At 38.0% G+C, this 16,791-nt stretch overlaps 1 protein-coding gene and 1 pseudogene across 1 annotated transcript in view; both read left to right on the top strand.

Annotated features, from left to right (window-relative positions):
* The window catches only part of FRMD4A (FERM domain containing 4A), a 292,241-nt gene that overhangs the window by 106,849 nt on the left and 168,601 nt on the right, over positions 1-16,791 (top strand). The window contains exon 4 of the mRNA XM_036761667.1: positions 8,136-8,228. Within this exon, the coding sequence (XP_036617562.1) occupies positions 8,136-8,228 (93 nt within the window). The remainder of the gene's footprint in view (positions 1-8,135; positions 8,229-16,791) is intronic.
* On the top strand, positions 4,041-5,767 carry LOC118852039 (annotated as a pseudogene).

Raw genomic sequence — 16,791 nt, forward strand, 5'->3', positions numbered from 1 at the left:
CTTAGTGTGTCTTTTCTAGCAGCTAACTTGTAAAGGAGAAAGTTTATACTTTCAGAAATAATACACAACTTTAAAAGTGTAAGAGATGGGGGGAAGGGTTTTGTTTCCACAGAGGTGAAAGTATCTTTCTATCCCACCCCCACCCCAGCTTTAGCAGAATGTAAGTCAGGTGACTGATTGGAACTACTTCCAGTCAGAGCTCTGATCTAGCCGAAACCAGGCCTCAGGTGGGTCGGGTGAAAGGTCAGAGGCTTGTGCGAATAATTAAACGAGCCATTTGAGGACAGCATGACATAGGCCGTCAGGGTGTTGTATCTAGCCAATGAAGAGCCTGGCAGGAGAAGTCAATAAAAGGACTGGCGTCCATCTGAGTCCTTTGTACTCTCCTGTACTTTGTTCAGGGGACATGCCCATTTATTCAGACTGAATAAATGTGAAACATAATTAGAATGCCCTGCTTGGGTGGTGTCCTTTCTCATGAGAAAGCAATAAAATTCCTTTCTACTTTCTACCTTGAGAAGCCTCTGAATTTAATTCAGGGAAGGGTCGCTGTCCCACACAAAAGTAATCAGAAGAGAATAAGCTTTTAAAAACACACATATATATGTACATGTATACACATGTGTAAACGTGTTTTCACAAGTGTATATGTGTGCAGATAGATAACTATTTCAATATAATTGGTTTCCTTTGTATTCTTATGCATTTTTATTTATGCATTAAAAAAACATTCTGAAAATGAGTTCGTATTCTTTAACAGACTATTAAAGGGATCAGTGGCATTAAAAAGGTTAAGAACCCCTCATAAGAATCATGGTTCTATACTCACTCTCAGCCAATCAGGAAAGCCTCCAAATCATTGCAGGCGTTAGAGAATTCTACCTACCTATTCTTGGTAGAGTCTCTGGCTAACAGAGAAAAAAAGGACACCTCATATCAAACACTATTTTATTTTTCTTGTCATGTAGCTAATGTCCAAAATTCAAAAAAGCCACTTTTTGTAGGGAATAGCTAAATTTTGTCTCTCACTGGATAATGAACTAAGATGGAATAAGTGTAGAGAATTATTTTCTTCAGTATTCCAGGACCTATATAGTGGTATACATAGCCTACAGTGGTACAGATTGTAACCCATCTATGCCTTCTCATTCTGTATGAAATTTGTATCCAATCCTTCACCAAAAATAATGTACTCCAGACTAGGAGTAGGGGCCTATAACTATTATCTTTGCCACTAGGGAAAACTGAGGCTGATAGATCTCTTGGGTTCTAGAATGCTGAGCTACAGCCAATTGAGTGTTCATACTAAGTCTAGCACTAACATGGTAAGCCCCTGAAAGCAGAGGGCCACCAGCATGCCTAAGAAGGGGTAAAGCAGTCCAGGTCAGAGAAACAGAGCAGGTTAAATCTTCTCTACCAATCAGCTTTGAGATTGGGCTCATGAGTGCTGAACTTTCAGCCTGGGTGAGATAGGGAGATCCATTCTCAAAACAAAATCAAAAATAAAAAACCTCATATGCATCCAATAAACTATAGGGCCTTTTCTGGGTCTTTTAAAATTTTGCATGTACCAGTGAGGTACTTGGACCATCCCTCTATTATCTCTTGCTCTTTCTATAGGACCAACTTATCTTCTTTTCTGATCATATATTTCCTGAATGATCTCTTTTATACCACTTTTTCATACAAGTCATTGGTTTTATACATGCATGCATATGTATATGTATGTGTGCATATATACATATAGTAGTTATAAATAGCTTTCATAATATTACATATGTGTATATATGGTACATACACACACACACATATACATACACACACATTGTCTTTTGTGTAACTCTTAGTTTTGGAAGATTGTGGTGTTCTATGATTCACAGACATAGCCTTACATGTTGGCTTTAAAAATATGGAGCATTCATTGTGCTGGTTGCTGGGGTTATGAAGACAAAAACAATGTAGTCTACGCCCTCAGGAATGTATTTTATATTGGTGGGACCGTTATATGCACAGATGAATAAATGCAAATGTAACACCAGCCTCAATTGCTTCTCTCGCAGAGAAGCTTCTTTATCTCTAAGAATACTTTGGAAACTTAGGATAGTTTACAGTTTGCCATTTTCTATGAGAAGTCTGCTAGAGATTGGTAGTTCAACGGTCATCCTGAAAAGAAATAGATGTGGTGGTTGAAGAGAAACCAAGAAAGATAATGAGAAAGAATATGAAGAGAATTTCTTTTCTGCTAATATAGTTTAACTCTTAGAAACATTTTAGAGAGAATTTCATGAGTCTGTGAAGAGACTGAAGAGATTTAGCTGTCGTGCTAGAGAGGAAGCTGTCATATCTGGCAAGAGATTAGGAGAGGACAGAAATGGATATAAATTATTTTTATACCCTTATATTGAAAATAAATAAGAAAAGGATTCTAGAGAGACTTTGGCTGCTATCTAGAAAAACCGAAAGGAGGGACTCAATCAGAAATGAGGATAGGTCAAGAGGAATGATAATGATTAGAAGTGACTCTGGGTGTGATCTTTTTCATAGCTAAAATTCTGTTTTTAGAAAAGTATGTCCATTATTATCTGTTCCTCTGTAAATAAATAGTACTATGGCAAGTAACTATAATATCATATTAGGGGGCTTGACAGATATGGAGAGAGGTGAGCAATTGCTTTTGGGAAAATCTGTTTCTTTGGATAACATGCAAAAGTGTTTTGGAAACCTTAAAGTACTATATAAATGCTAGTTATTAGAAAACTGGGAAGGTGACTCGGAGATAATTGATTTACTAAAGAAAAGGAAGTAGCAAATCTAGTAGTTAATAAAGAAATATTCAAACACACCCCTGGGTTATGTTAGAATGTGGAATGAATATGATGAATCAAGTAGCAGGCTGAGGGGTGGTAACCTCATAAGCTATGTATGAAGATGGTCAATTTTAAAACCATGTTGCACAAAATATGCACAAATTGAATATAAAGTTATGTTAAAGGGGAAAGACTAACAACTTTGGGAATCAAGAAAGCCTCATGTTAGAAATAGTACTCAAGAATTTTTTCCCTTTTTTCATTTAAATTTTCTTTTTATTGTGAATTCAACAATTATGAACAAATATGAATGTTTCATTATACAAAAAACCCCAAAATGGGATTATATATGAAACTGTGAACTTCTACATATTATATTTATCATGGAAGTCACAAAACTGCCCTGCTTATGTTCCCTTATCACCTTTTTGTTCTTTTCTATTCACTTTTTGATGTTTCCTTGATGTCCTTTTTTCTGCATCTCTGTTTCTACCCACTAACTACCCTCCCCTTTAAAAAATAAGTATAATCAAGCAAAAATAATTCAACCTGTCTGAAAATGCATGTCTTGTTCTATACATCTAGTCCGTCACCTCTCTAAGGGTAAGGTGGCATGCTGCTTTATTGATTTTCTCAAGTCATGATTGATCACTATATTGATCAAAGTCTTATATTCCTTCAGAATTGTTTTTCTTTGAATAACTGTGGTCATCATGTAAATTTTTCTCTTGGTTCTATTTATTTTACTCTGCATCAGTTCATACAAATCTGTCCAGGTTTCTCTGAATTTTTCATATTTGTCATTTCTTACAATGCAATAATATTCCATTATATTCATATACCACAATTTTTTCAGCCATTCCCTATTGATAGGTGCCCACTTTCTAAATTTTTTGCTACAGCAGAAAATGTTGCCCTAAGTATTTTTTATTCATATGGGTCCTTTTCCCTTTTCCTCTGTATTTGACCTCTTTGGAGAATATGTCTAGCAGTGGTATCAATGATGTAGTGATGTAGGGGAAGGGGTATAGTTCTAAATTGCTTTCCTAAATGGTTGGGCCATTTCACAGTACCACAACAGTGAATGCATTAGTGGAATTATCCTGCCCCACCCACTCCAACAATTGTCATTTTCATATTTTGTCATCCTTACCATCCTTACCAAATCAGAGAGGTTCTTAAATTTGCATTTCACGGGTGCCACTTGTTTTGGGAGCTGAAGCTGAGGTCAGGATGCCGGAACGAGATAGTGAACTGTTCTCCAACCCGCTAGCCCCGGGTGGCCACTATGTAGACAATCCTCATTCCTTCCACCAGTCCAAACTCACCAATGAAGTCTTTCGGAAGCTTCTTATGACACCTAGAGCTGCACCCACCTCTGCATCACCGTCCAAATCTCGCCATCATGAGATGCCAAGGGAATACAATGAGGATGAAGATCCAGCAGCACGGAGGAGGAAAAAAAAAGCTACTATGCTAAACTCCGTCAACAAGAAATTGAGCGTGAAAGCGAGCTAGCAGAAAAGTATCGGGACCATGCCAAAGAATGGAGAGATGGTGTGAACAAAGATTATGAGGAAACAGAATTGATCAGTACCACAGCTAACTACAGGGCTGTGGGATCTACTGCTGAAGCTGACAAATCTGCTGCAGAGAAGAGGCGACAGTTGAGTCAAGAGTCCAAGTTCTTGGGTGGTGATATGGAACACACTCATTTGGTGAAAGACTTGGATTTTGCCCTTCTCCAGAAGGTTTGAGCTGAGATGGCCAGCAAAGAGAAAGAAGAGGAGATGATGGAGAAACCTCAGAAGGAAACAAAGAAAGATGAAGACCCTGAAAATAAGATTGAATTTAAGACGCATTTGGGCCAAAATGTTTACCATATGCTCTTCAAGAACAAAGCTTATGAGTGAAATGAGCTATTTCTGCCGGGCCGTATGGCCTATGTGGTAGATCTGGGTGATGAATATGCAGACACAGACATCCCCACCATGCTTATCCGGAGCAAAGCTGACTGTCCTACCATGGAGGCCCAGACTACACTGACCATGAATGATATCATTATCAGCAAATTGACACAGATCCTTTCCTACTTGCAGCAGGGCACCTGGAACAAGAAGCTGGAGAAAAAGGACAAAGGAAAACTAGATGAGAAGAAACCTCCGGAGGCTGACATGAACATATTTGAAGACATTGGAGATTATGTACCGTCAACAACTAAGGTTCCAAGGGTAAAAGAACGGGAGCGATACCGTAAACGGGAGTGAGATGGGGACCAGGATCGAGAACGAGAGAGAGAAAGAGAACGGGACTGGGAGAGAGACCAAGAAAGAGAGCGGGACCAGGAAAGAGAAGAGAAGAAGTGACACAGCTATTTTGAGAAGCCCAAAGTGGATGATGAGCCCATCGATGTTGACAAAGGTCCTGGATCTGCCAAGGAGTTGATAAAGTCCATCGATGAAAAGTTTGCTGGTTCTGCTGGTTGGGAAGGTGGCAAATCACTGAAGAAGCCAGAAGATAAGAAGCAGCTGGGAGATTTCTTTGGCATGTCCAACAGTTACGCAGAGTGTTATCCAGCCACGATGGATGACATGGCTGTGGACAGTGATGAGGAGGTGGATTTTGGCAAAATGGACCAGGGTAACAAGAAGGGACCGTTGGGTTGATGGGACTTTGACACCCAGGAAGAGTATAGTGAATATATGAATAACAAAGAGGCTTTGCCTAAAGCTGCATTCCAGTGTGGCATCAAGATGTCAGAAGGTCGGAAAACCAGACACTTCGAATAAACAAATGACAAGGCAGAGCTTGATCAACAATGGAAAAAGATCAGTGCAATTATTGAGAAAAGAAAGAAAATGGAGGCTGATGGGGTTGAGGTCAAAAGACCCAAATATTAGTCCAGCACTCTGATTCCTGGAAGATTACTTGTCTGGTTATTTCTCAACTTTTTTTCTCTCCCTTTGCACTTTCCACGTGTATGTATGTGTGAAATTGTATTGTTTTGACTATTGAAATCCATGATAACCCTCAAAAAAAAAACAAAAAAAAACAAAAAAAATTTAATTTCACTTGTTATTAGTGAATTGGAGCATTTTTCATATAGTTTCTTTAATTGAAACCTCTTCACATCTTTTAACTATGTTTTGAGGATGACTTTTACATATTTAATTATGTTAGCTGGCTATGTGTTTTGGATATCAGACTTTTATTAGAGAAATTTGCTACAAAGATTTTCCCCCAGAAACTATTTCCCATTGAATTTTTAGCTTCGTTGATTATGCATGGTTCTTGAGTTGATCCATGAAGGGAGCTAGAAAATCTAAGAAACCATGGTGAAGAGAGAATGCATTCCAGGCTATTGAGGGGTAGCCTGTGCAGAGGCACAGAGGTGGAAGATAGAATGTCATGTCTGGGGAACAGCAAGTAGGCTAGTTTGATTAGAACACAAAATGCATAAAGAGTGAAGGAAGCATGCAAAGATAGAATGGAGCTAGATTTTGAGATTTAAATGCCAAACAGAAAAGTTATTTTATCCTCTGCCTTAGTTTCCTCATCTGAAAAGTGGGGATAATATAGCACCTACCTCCCAGGGTTGTTCACATAGTAAGCACTGTACAAATGCTATCATCATCAACATCATCATCATCATTATCCTAGAAGCAATTGGGAGGCAACAGAGCTTTTCTAGTAGGGTAATGAGATGGTAAGACCTGTCTTTTAGGAATATCTGTTTAGCAGTTCTGTTGAGAATTGATTAAAGGTAGGAGAGGTTTTAAGACAAGAAGAAAAATTAGAAAGCTATTGCAGTAGTCCAACTGAGAGGTGATAAGATCCTGACCTAGGTTAGCAGTTAGGTGAATGGGAAAAAAGAATGGATGTGAGACATGTGAAGGTAGACTCAACAAGCTTTGGCAGCTGAGTGGAGAGAAGGACAGTAAAAGTGACGCATCAAAGAGTATTTCAAGCTTTTGTGAAAGAAAGTATTTGGAGACTGTTGAAAGCTTTATGCAATGTCCAAATTTAATCCAGCTGGTGCTCTTGCTTCCTATTCAATTTTGACTCCAGCTTGATGAACTAACTCAATTCATCCAACTATATGCCATAGTGTAGGCAATAGAAACTCCTTATCTATTAGAAGTTTCCTTTATAGATTCTTAGGCTGAACTTATTTGATTGCCTGTGGATCTCATTAAGGAGGTCATGTAGTATTCTAGGCACTGATGATGTCAGCACAATGTCATCCACAAATAGGAACCTCATCATCTATAGACATCCCCCTTCCATTGGGGTACTGCTCAAAACAGCCCCTGTAATGTTGGTGAACATCTTTGATATTCATCTCTTTCTCTGTTTTAAGCCTTGTTGAGTAATGATAATCAGAAGATATAATAATAATATAAACTCACATTTATACTGATAATAGATCAACATAGAAAATAGAAATACTGGCTCATCTCTTCCATTTCCTATTTTTTGTCTTCCATTTTCATATATGTACTTGGGATAATTTAATTTCTTTGAATCTCCAATTTTCAATTCTTCTGATTTTCACCATGTTATAAGGGGGTGTTATTTTCAATCTTCTACCACTCTGTAATGTTTCACAAATGTTTGTTGTCTAAACTGCCATTATCTTTCCTTGGCTGCCATGTTTTTCCACTTTTCAAGGGGATATAACTTTCAAGTATTTAGTGTCATTGATGAATTAAAGCAAAGATCAAAATCAACCCCAAAGTAGAAAAATAATAAGTATAAGATGAAAAGAAGAGAATTATAACTTCATTATATTGTTCAATGGCTGTCTTTGGCCATTTTAAATGGAAATGTTGCTTTCTCTCCATCTACTTCTATAGAGAAATTATATGGATTGATGAAAGATATATAAAGTGCTTTGAATACCTCAGAAAGAGGCATTAAAGAGTGTGGAGGGGAAAAGAACAAGAGAGAAAGGAGACTTGTTAATAAATTACTTGAATGAAGTTAATGACTTTATTTGAATTTCAATGAAATCTTGGAAATAGAAACCAAATATAAATGATCATTTTGTATCCTCATGTCATTGGGTTTTTCCTATTAGACTTCATGTTTACTAACTATTTTCAGAGCTTTCTCCAAATACTGACCCTATGATATCACAAAAGAATGCCTACAAGTTACTAGTCCCTATGCCATTAAGCAAAACCTCCAGGTTTATCCTCATATTGCACACCTCATTTAGAGGTTCTGCTGAATTGTTCATGAATATGAACACATGAACACAGACGCACACAGCCAAGAATCTTTGGAAATACTACAGACTTTCAATTTTTTCTCTGTTTTTCTCAGGGGACATTTAAACTGGCTCCAGCTAGATCGCCGAGTGTTGGAACATGACTTTCCCAAAAAGTCAGGACCTGTGGTTTTGTACTTTTGTGTCAGGTATGTACAAAGGATATTCACATTCCTTCATGTATTTTCACAGAAAGTTTGGGAAAGCTGAGAGTGGTAAACATGAAGGTATAATGAAGTTTCTTGGTTCATCATGAGAATATCTATCAACTAAATGCTGCATGTTATATATGTATAGATATATATGTGTGTGTGTATATATATATGTATATATATACATGTACATGATATATACCTACAAACATATATTTACCTTTCTCTTAAGGTATCTATGTCAGGGCAAGGAGAGGGGGATATTAATATATTATTTAAATGAAGCTAATGACTACATTTGAATTTCAGTGCCATCATGGAAATACAATCCAAGTCTATAACCCTTTCTAGTTGTAATATAGAGCACAATAACGGGAATGTTAAATGCTACTAATCTATCACAGTAACATATACACTTGAATACTTTCTCTAAGTGAATACATAGAGATCTCTAGAGTCTTATATTACATAATACTAATGTTTCTTTTCTTGTATCACATGTCCTCGCGTTATGTTCCCTTAAATTTTTACCTTTGTGTTCCCAAATAAGAATACTCCTTCCATTGCTTAACTAGCTAATTTATCCCCAAGTGGGAGGGGGGGAGGATGCATGACAAAATATCAAAAACAATTGGAATTGTGTGTTTCATTAACCTTTTAGAATATTGTGTGTTTGTTATTGTGTGTTTGCTAAGAACTTTATTATGTATGACTAGTTAACCTTGGCAACAATCCCTTAAAGTTGGACAGAATTCCATTTTACAGAAAACTTTGTGGTGTCAGAGAGCCAAGGTATAAATCAGAGTCAGAATTAGAACTCCTACCTCCAACATCCATTGTTTTTGGCTTAGCCGAATGAACCATTGCCTCTTTCTAAATACATATAACATAGAGTGATTTTCAAGTTCTCCTGTCTCTTTTTTTAAATACTTGTTGAATTCAACTGCACAATAATTTCCAACCTCTACATTTTCCTAGTTCTTTTAAAATATGTTAACAGAGGTTCAAAAAAATGGAAACAAACAATTTGTATAACTTCCCAACAGGAAAAAAAATATGATTCCAAACTCTAAAGATTATGACCAGTGATACAATTTTAGTCACAACCAGCCCGACGATACAAAAAGTACACTAAATGGACTTGAATCGAAAGAGTACATCATATAATAGGTCCACTTCACAAGGTTCGGTATGGATCCCTTACCCCAGCTGGTAAGGTACATTTAAGCTAAAATTTAATGCCTTTCTGATTTAACAGCTGCATATATTTCAGAACTAATCTTAACCATTTCCATCACTGATAGGAAGGATTTCAATATTATAATCCTCTCAATGGTGCCTACACTGTCTAGTATTAAAGGAGAGGTAATCATGTAATGCAGCAGGAGAGAAATTCTCCTGGGAAAATTCCATCCTCAGCTGACTTCAGTTGAGGTGCAGAATTTGTATTTGAGCAGTTCATTACTGGGGAAGAGAATGAGAATGCTTAGCACTTATTGAACCCCTCCCAGCCATAAGCACTGCCATACACCTAACCCCCTCCCCCCACACTCCACAGATATTAACTGAAAAAAAGAAAAACGTTTTGGTGGTTGCATTTAGAGACTCTTCTCCTGCCCCACTCCTCCCGCCCCCCATCTTCTTCACCCAAGTTTCTGTTTTCTTCTTGGAGCTGGAAACTAATGGCTTGCTGGAAGCTTGAGGCACACTAAGATTGGTAGTGTAAATGTTTATCCCTGAGGCCATGCAAACTACCAAGAGCTGCCTTCTCCCTGGTAAAACAGACCATCCCAGAAGAAAGTGCTAAAGTAAAACAACCAGCTAACAATTTTGGAGTACCTAGAGGTCAGAATTTTGCAACTCTTTTCCACTGGTTGTATCTCACACTCCATCAGTCTTGCAGTGTATTCACAGTAGGACCAGTTAATAGCTGAACACCAACCCCTTACCAGTTCTGAAAAGACAGTTCAGAGTATATGTCTAGGATCACTAGGTCAATAGTATGCATGTTCTATCCACCAACCCCACCCCCTACATTTTTACATGAACTGCTGTCTATCCCATATATCCCTCCCCCAACCGGTACAATTGATTTTTTTTAACTTAAGTGTAGAATTTTATATGGTTCCCTATTAATTTCATCTTAGTCTTTTTATCCTATCATTCTGGAATATTTAAGTAAGTCTTTTTACATTCTGACTCTGCCATCCAGTTCATTCTCTGGGCTCCAAGCTTTGTGTCGTTTTCAGATTTAATAATCTGGTCATCCACCTATTCGTTTAAAACATTGATAAAAATATTGAACAGCAAGGGCCAACGACAGTTCCCTGGAGACCTTCCTTCTTGCTGACATATAGCAATTAATTATTGTTGTTTCATTCTGGAAAGAATCCCCAGCAAAATTGTCATGTTTTTCCAATGCTGACTACATTCAGTATTCTTTATATAGGGACAGACATAATGCATCATTTTCATGAAGATTCCACACCTTGTAGTCTGTTTGAACCCAGAAAAAAAATCTCTCTATCCAGAATGTTCCCAGTGGGTGCCACCTGACCTTCCTTGTAAAGGAAGCTGGTGGAGTCCATTCTATTTAACACAAATATCTACAGCCTCAGCTGAGCCATCTAGAGAGTCTCCTAATGTCATTTCTGCATTGGTTTAAAAAGATATATCTATATAACAGATCCATGCTTAGTTCGGGTGGTAAGTGGCTTTTCCTTTGCCTTAGTGAGAAGGGAAAATTAAATCACCCTCATAAAAAAGCAAAGTGGAAAAGATCAAATGTCTTAAGCCAAGCTTTGGAAACTCATAGAATGTAAATATTCCCACATGTCCCATATTGGATACCATCCCAAGATGGCTTTTTATTTGGCATACATATACTCTTTCACAAAAACACATTCTTAAGACATGTATGAGAGATGGAACAGAATTCTCACACCTATTCAACAGATTAGGAAGCAAAGATGCCAAAAGGTTAAGTAACTTGAATAAAGGAATGAGTCAGGAAAGACATGAAATTCGAACTCTCTTTCTAGTCTTCAAAACCAGATTGTGCCTTTCTGACCAAGCTACCTCCTCAGGATATCCAAAGCTCAATGACCACTGTCTGGTGTCTTCATTTCTACAAAATGAAGGGATTGAATCAAGTCACTGCTCAAGTTCCATCTAGTCCTAAATTTCTTTGTCCATGAAAAAAGTGTGTCTGCAATCTAAGTTTTCATTGACTTTTCCGGGTACCCTTTCTTTGGACTCTCTCTCTGCCTCAAGGTGTTCCCTTCTCAAATCCATTTTCCACGAAGCTGCTAAAATGCTATTCTGAAAGCATAAGCCTGGCTTTCCTGCTGGAAAAGTTGCCTCCAGTGACTTCCTCTTGCTTCTAGGATAAAATGCAAGCTTGAGTTGGGGTGGGGATGGGAGGGGGGTTGGGAGCATTCACAATCTAGTTCCAGCATACCTTTCCAGGTTTATTACATATTATTGCCCTTCATATAGTCCACATTCCAAACCAATTGGCCTGTTTATTGCTCCTCATCCATGATATTCCATTTCCCATCTCTTGGCTTTTGCCAAGGCTTTTCTCCAAGGACAGAATGCATCCTCTCCTCTCTTTTGCCTCTTAGAATCCCTGGCTTCCATTTTCCTTTTTAATTTATGGAATAAAACAAGCATTTCCATAACATAATACAATAAAAAAGATGACTGCTCATGAAACTGCAAATGAACTATACACAATTTGCTATTCCTTTCAAATAAACAACAAAATAATCATGTAAATTTCTTTTTCTTTCTTCCCTTCCCCCCATCCCCCAATGATGGCTTCCATTAGACCCAAATAGATATATATATACACATATATATGTGTGTGTGTGTGTATAGATATAGATATGTATGAGTATAAATGCCCCCTCCTACATCAGGTCTTTAGTCATCCCCCAACTGATAGTGTCTATTCCCCATGCTTACACACACACACACACACACACACACACACACACACACACAAACACAAAGTATATGTAAGTACATGTATTTTCCCCTACAGAATGAAATCTCCTTGAAGACAGGGACTGATTTGGTTTTTTATTTCTATCTTCCAACAACTACCACAGTGCCTGGCATGTAGCAAGTACATAATTAATGCTAATTGATTGCCTTGGAAAAGGCCCAATGTCTCAGATTATTGGTAAGATAACAGAAGTGTTCCCCCAAAGTTCTTATGGTAATTATTATTTCAAAAGAGACATGAGATCCATTAATGGAAAGTGACCCATAAGAGCTTATCACCAGCCCTGCTTCTTATGAAGAATGGCTGAGGAAAGTAAGCTTCAGGTCAAGGAATTAAGACCTTGAAGCTTTAATTCAAGCCCTGACCCTGATATTCTCCCCTTGTAACCTAAACCTCATTTAGAAAATGTGTATCTTTGATTTGAAAATGAGGATCAAGAAACCACCAAAGCAAATTTTAAGTGGAAAGGGCTAAGGCTCATCCTCCAGATGTAAGAAAGTGAGAGTTCCTTTAAAAATAGAGAACCTCACTAGGAGGGAAGAACCTAGAGCCTTAAGGAGGGGAAGGCAAATGCTGTGAGAAACTGAGGGGCACATAAAATACAGAAAATATTCATTTACTAACCCAAGGATGCTAGATCGTTAGGAGAGAGGGCTCAATTTTATATTTTTTGACTCAAGAACAAACAGGAAACTTGGGGTTTTCAGAGAGCTTATCTTTGTAAGAGTTTACTATAAGCCAGGTACTACACGAAGCACTGGGCATATAAAGTCATACAAAGAAAGTCAAAAACAATCCCTACCCTTACAAAGTTTACATTCTAACAAGGTATGAACATATAATTCACTAGTTATACGTAAGCTATATCCAGAGTAAATGGAGGGTAATCTGAAAGGGGAGGGCACCAGCATTTAAGGGGGGCAGGTGACAATCCCCCTGAAGAAGGTGAGATTTGAGGTAAATCTTAGGAAATTAGAAGGCAGAGGTGAGGGGGCAGAGCATTAGGAGCTGGCATATTGAGCTCAAGGAAGGCAAGTAGACCAGTGTAGCTGGATTGTAAAGGGTTGGGAGGTGAGGTAGAAGGGAAGAGATGGGTTGGAAATAAGATGACTAGAAAGGTAGGAAGGAGGCACCTTATGAAAAGCTTTAAATGTAAAGTTCTTATTTGATGCTAGAGATAATAGGGAACCACTGGAGAAGAGGGATGATATGCTCAGATTTACACTGAAGCAACATAGGTAGGGAATGATACCTATAATTTAGAAAAAAACAGCAAGGTGGCACAGGGGATAGAGTGCTGGGCCTGGAGTCAGGAAAACCTGAATTCAAATCCAGCCTGAGACAATTCCTAGCTATGTGACCTTGGCCAAGTCATTTAACTTCCTTTTGACTCATTTCCTCAACTGTAGAATAAGGTTAATATAGCATCTACTTTGTAGGGTTGTTGTAAAGATCAAATGAGATGATAATTGTAAAGCACAGTGCCTGGTACATTTGCACTATATAAATGCTAGTTTTCATTGTTGCTGTTTTTGTTGTTACTGTTTGAAATGACCTTAGCAACTGAGTGGAGGATGTATTCAAAAGGAGGAAGGAATGAGGCATGAAGAAAAAATTTTGTTGTTGAGTCATTTTCATGTCTGAGTCTTTGTGATCTCTTCTGGGGTTTTCTTGGCAAAGATACCGGAGTGGTCTGCCATTTCCTTCTCCAGTGAAGACAAATTAGAATGCTACTATTGAAGACAGATAAGCTATAGCCCGGGCAAGAGGTGAAAGAAATGGAAGGCCTAATCTAAGGTGTTAGCTGCGTGAGAGAAGGCAATGTACAGGATAGGTGTTATAAAGGTAAAAGCCATAAGATCTGACAATAAATTACATATGTTGGGTGAGTGAGAATGAGGAGTTGATGATGGCAATGAGTTTGTGAACTTCGGTTATTGGGAGATTTGCTGTGCCCTTCATAGAAATAACAAAGTTCAAAAGAAGGGATGGTTCAGAGAAAAAAATAATGAGTTCTGTTTTGGACATGTTGAACACAAGATGCTTACAGGACATCTATTTCAAAATGTCTAAAATGTAGTCGGTGATGAACGGCTTAACTCAGTAGAGAGACTTGGGCTAGACATACAGATCTGAGAATCACCTGCATAGACATAAGTGAAATCCTAGGAGCTGAAGAGATCACCAGTGAAACAGTATAGAGTAAATAAGAAGAGGGACCAAGGACCAGGACCAGGCACCATGGACACCATGGATATTCTCCTTTACATTACTCAAGAACATCATAGGATCATAGATCTGAAGATGGAAGAGATTTTAGGAGTCATCTAATCCAACCCCCTCATTCTATAGCTGCAGATACTCAACCCCAAGATAATTATAGGACTATGTCAGGGTTACCTGGTCTCAAGGACCTGTCTTTGGCCCAGAGCCTCTGATTCCAAAGCTAGTACCCCATGGGGCCTCCTCACAAGGTATGGGAATAAAGTTAGAAACAATGTCAGAGAAAGAGTAAATGGAATAGAAGAAGCAGGAATTTTCTAAAGGTAGTATAGATTATCCACAAAACCTGTTCCGTCTGGGACTCTGGCACCCAAATTTGATTATCTTGTCTGCCAACAAGGAACAATATTCTACACCATATCTTACTCTTCTGCAAAATGGGACAAACCACATAGAATAGAAAGGTCAGGATAGATGGAGTTGGGGAGGCTGCTTTAGAGATATGTAAACAAGTAAGAGGAGGGGTGACAAGTCACCCTGTTCCTCACTTATTTGTACATTTCGTACTCCTCTTCCTCCTCATCATTATTACTTTGCATTCATGCACAAAGTCACAAAACCAAGGAGGTGTCAGAACAATATTATGGCAGACTGTATTAGCAATTAAAGAAATGGCTAGTGAACCTCTAAAAAGGGAAGCATAGATCTTTATCTTCACCTTCCCCTCCCCCTTCTGTAGCTTAAAAACAAACTCAGCAACAACCTTTTGGTTTTTGCTGTTAGCTTTCCTCTACCCTGTTTCTGACCTTCTCAGTCTTTCCCATTGATTATTCAGCATCCCCATCAAAAAGCATTCAAGTATCCTTCTTCATTTGATGCTGTATTTGATACTGGGCAAAACTGTCTAGTCAGTAATTAATAAATGTAGTTAGTGCTGTCTAATCTTAAAAGCATCTTTTATATTATCTCACTTGACTTTTGCTGTCATCCATTGATATAGGTTAGGCAAGCATTATTACCATTTGGAAAATGAAGAAACTGAGGAACAGACGAAATGATTTGCCCGTGGGCACATAACTAGTTAGTAGAAGAGACAAAAGCCCAAATCTGAATTCTAATCCCCCGCTCTTTCCACTTTATCACATGATTTCCCTTTAGGTTTTTTGAATTGGACCTGTGTTTTTATTGAATAATAAGCATTTACTTAAGTCCTTATCTTATGCCATGTGGTGTAGGGGTAAAATTGTTGGATTCAATATCATAGAATGAATGTGAGTTAAATTCCTAAATTTGCTCCTTACTACCTTTGTGACCTTGGGCAAGTCACTTAATCTCTCTGGGTCTCAGTTTCCTCATCTGTAAAATAAGAAATTCAGACTAGGTAAACTCTAAAGTCCCCTCATGCTATAAATCTAGGTGCTTCTAAAGGATTTTTTTTTTATCCTGGATGGACCTGTGATTTTATTGATGTAAAAAATATCTGGTATGGAAAGTCCCTCCACCAGTACAGATGCGAAACTTGTTTTACAACTTAAAGCCTTATAAAGTGCCTGAGACACTGTTAGGTGATTGGTCCAGAGTGACATAATCAGGATTTATCAGAGGGAGGACTTAAACCCAGGTCTTCCCAATTCTGAATCCAATTCCCTATCCACTGTGGCAAACTGCCTCTCACTGGGAGATGCTATAACAAGAAATAAGGAGAGAAGAAGGAAAGAAGGAATGACAGAAGGAAGTCTCTATCCATCAAGGGAGATTATACTCTAATTTAGGATATCAAAAAATATACATAGGAAAAAATTGGGGAACAGTAAATATGTATGATATCAACAACTACAAAAATAATATGGTCTAAATTACAACTTAAATTGAAGACAGAGTCCCTATCCACTTCTATCTTTGGTCTCATCTCCCTCCTATAAAACTGTGCCTGCAGTAGGAAATCAGCGAATGTTTTTGAATGAAGATGGCACACCTTCCTCTCAGGGTTTATAATATGACATACAATAATGGAAAGTGCAAACACTCACAGTAAACAACGTACAACAGTTAGTTTATGACACAAATTAGACAGATAAATGACACTGGCTTTTCAGAAATACTCCAGCAACACCCAAGTGACAGCTATATGGAACTGATTGACAGAATTCTAGTACCATTTAAGGAATTCATGGCCCCAAAGTCTAAAGACAAGCCTAAGAAACTGGCCAAAAGAAAATGGACATGGAATCGGTCTAATCAATGATAGGAAACTATGGGAATTTTTCAGTTCAAATTTCAGTCTCAGGAGGATTCCTACAGTTTTGGATGCCCTTCCTTTTAGTT

This window comes from Trichosurus vulpecula, chromosome 5 (genome assembly GCF_011100635.1).
Source record: "Trichosurus vulpecula isolate mTriVul1 chromosome 5, mTriVul1.pri, whole genome shotgun sequence".
Classification (NCBI taxonomy): Eukaryota; Metazoa; Chordata; class Mammalia; order Diprotodontia; family Phalangeridae; genus Trichosurus; species Trichosurus vulpecula.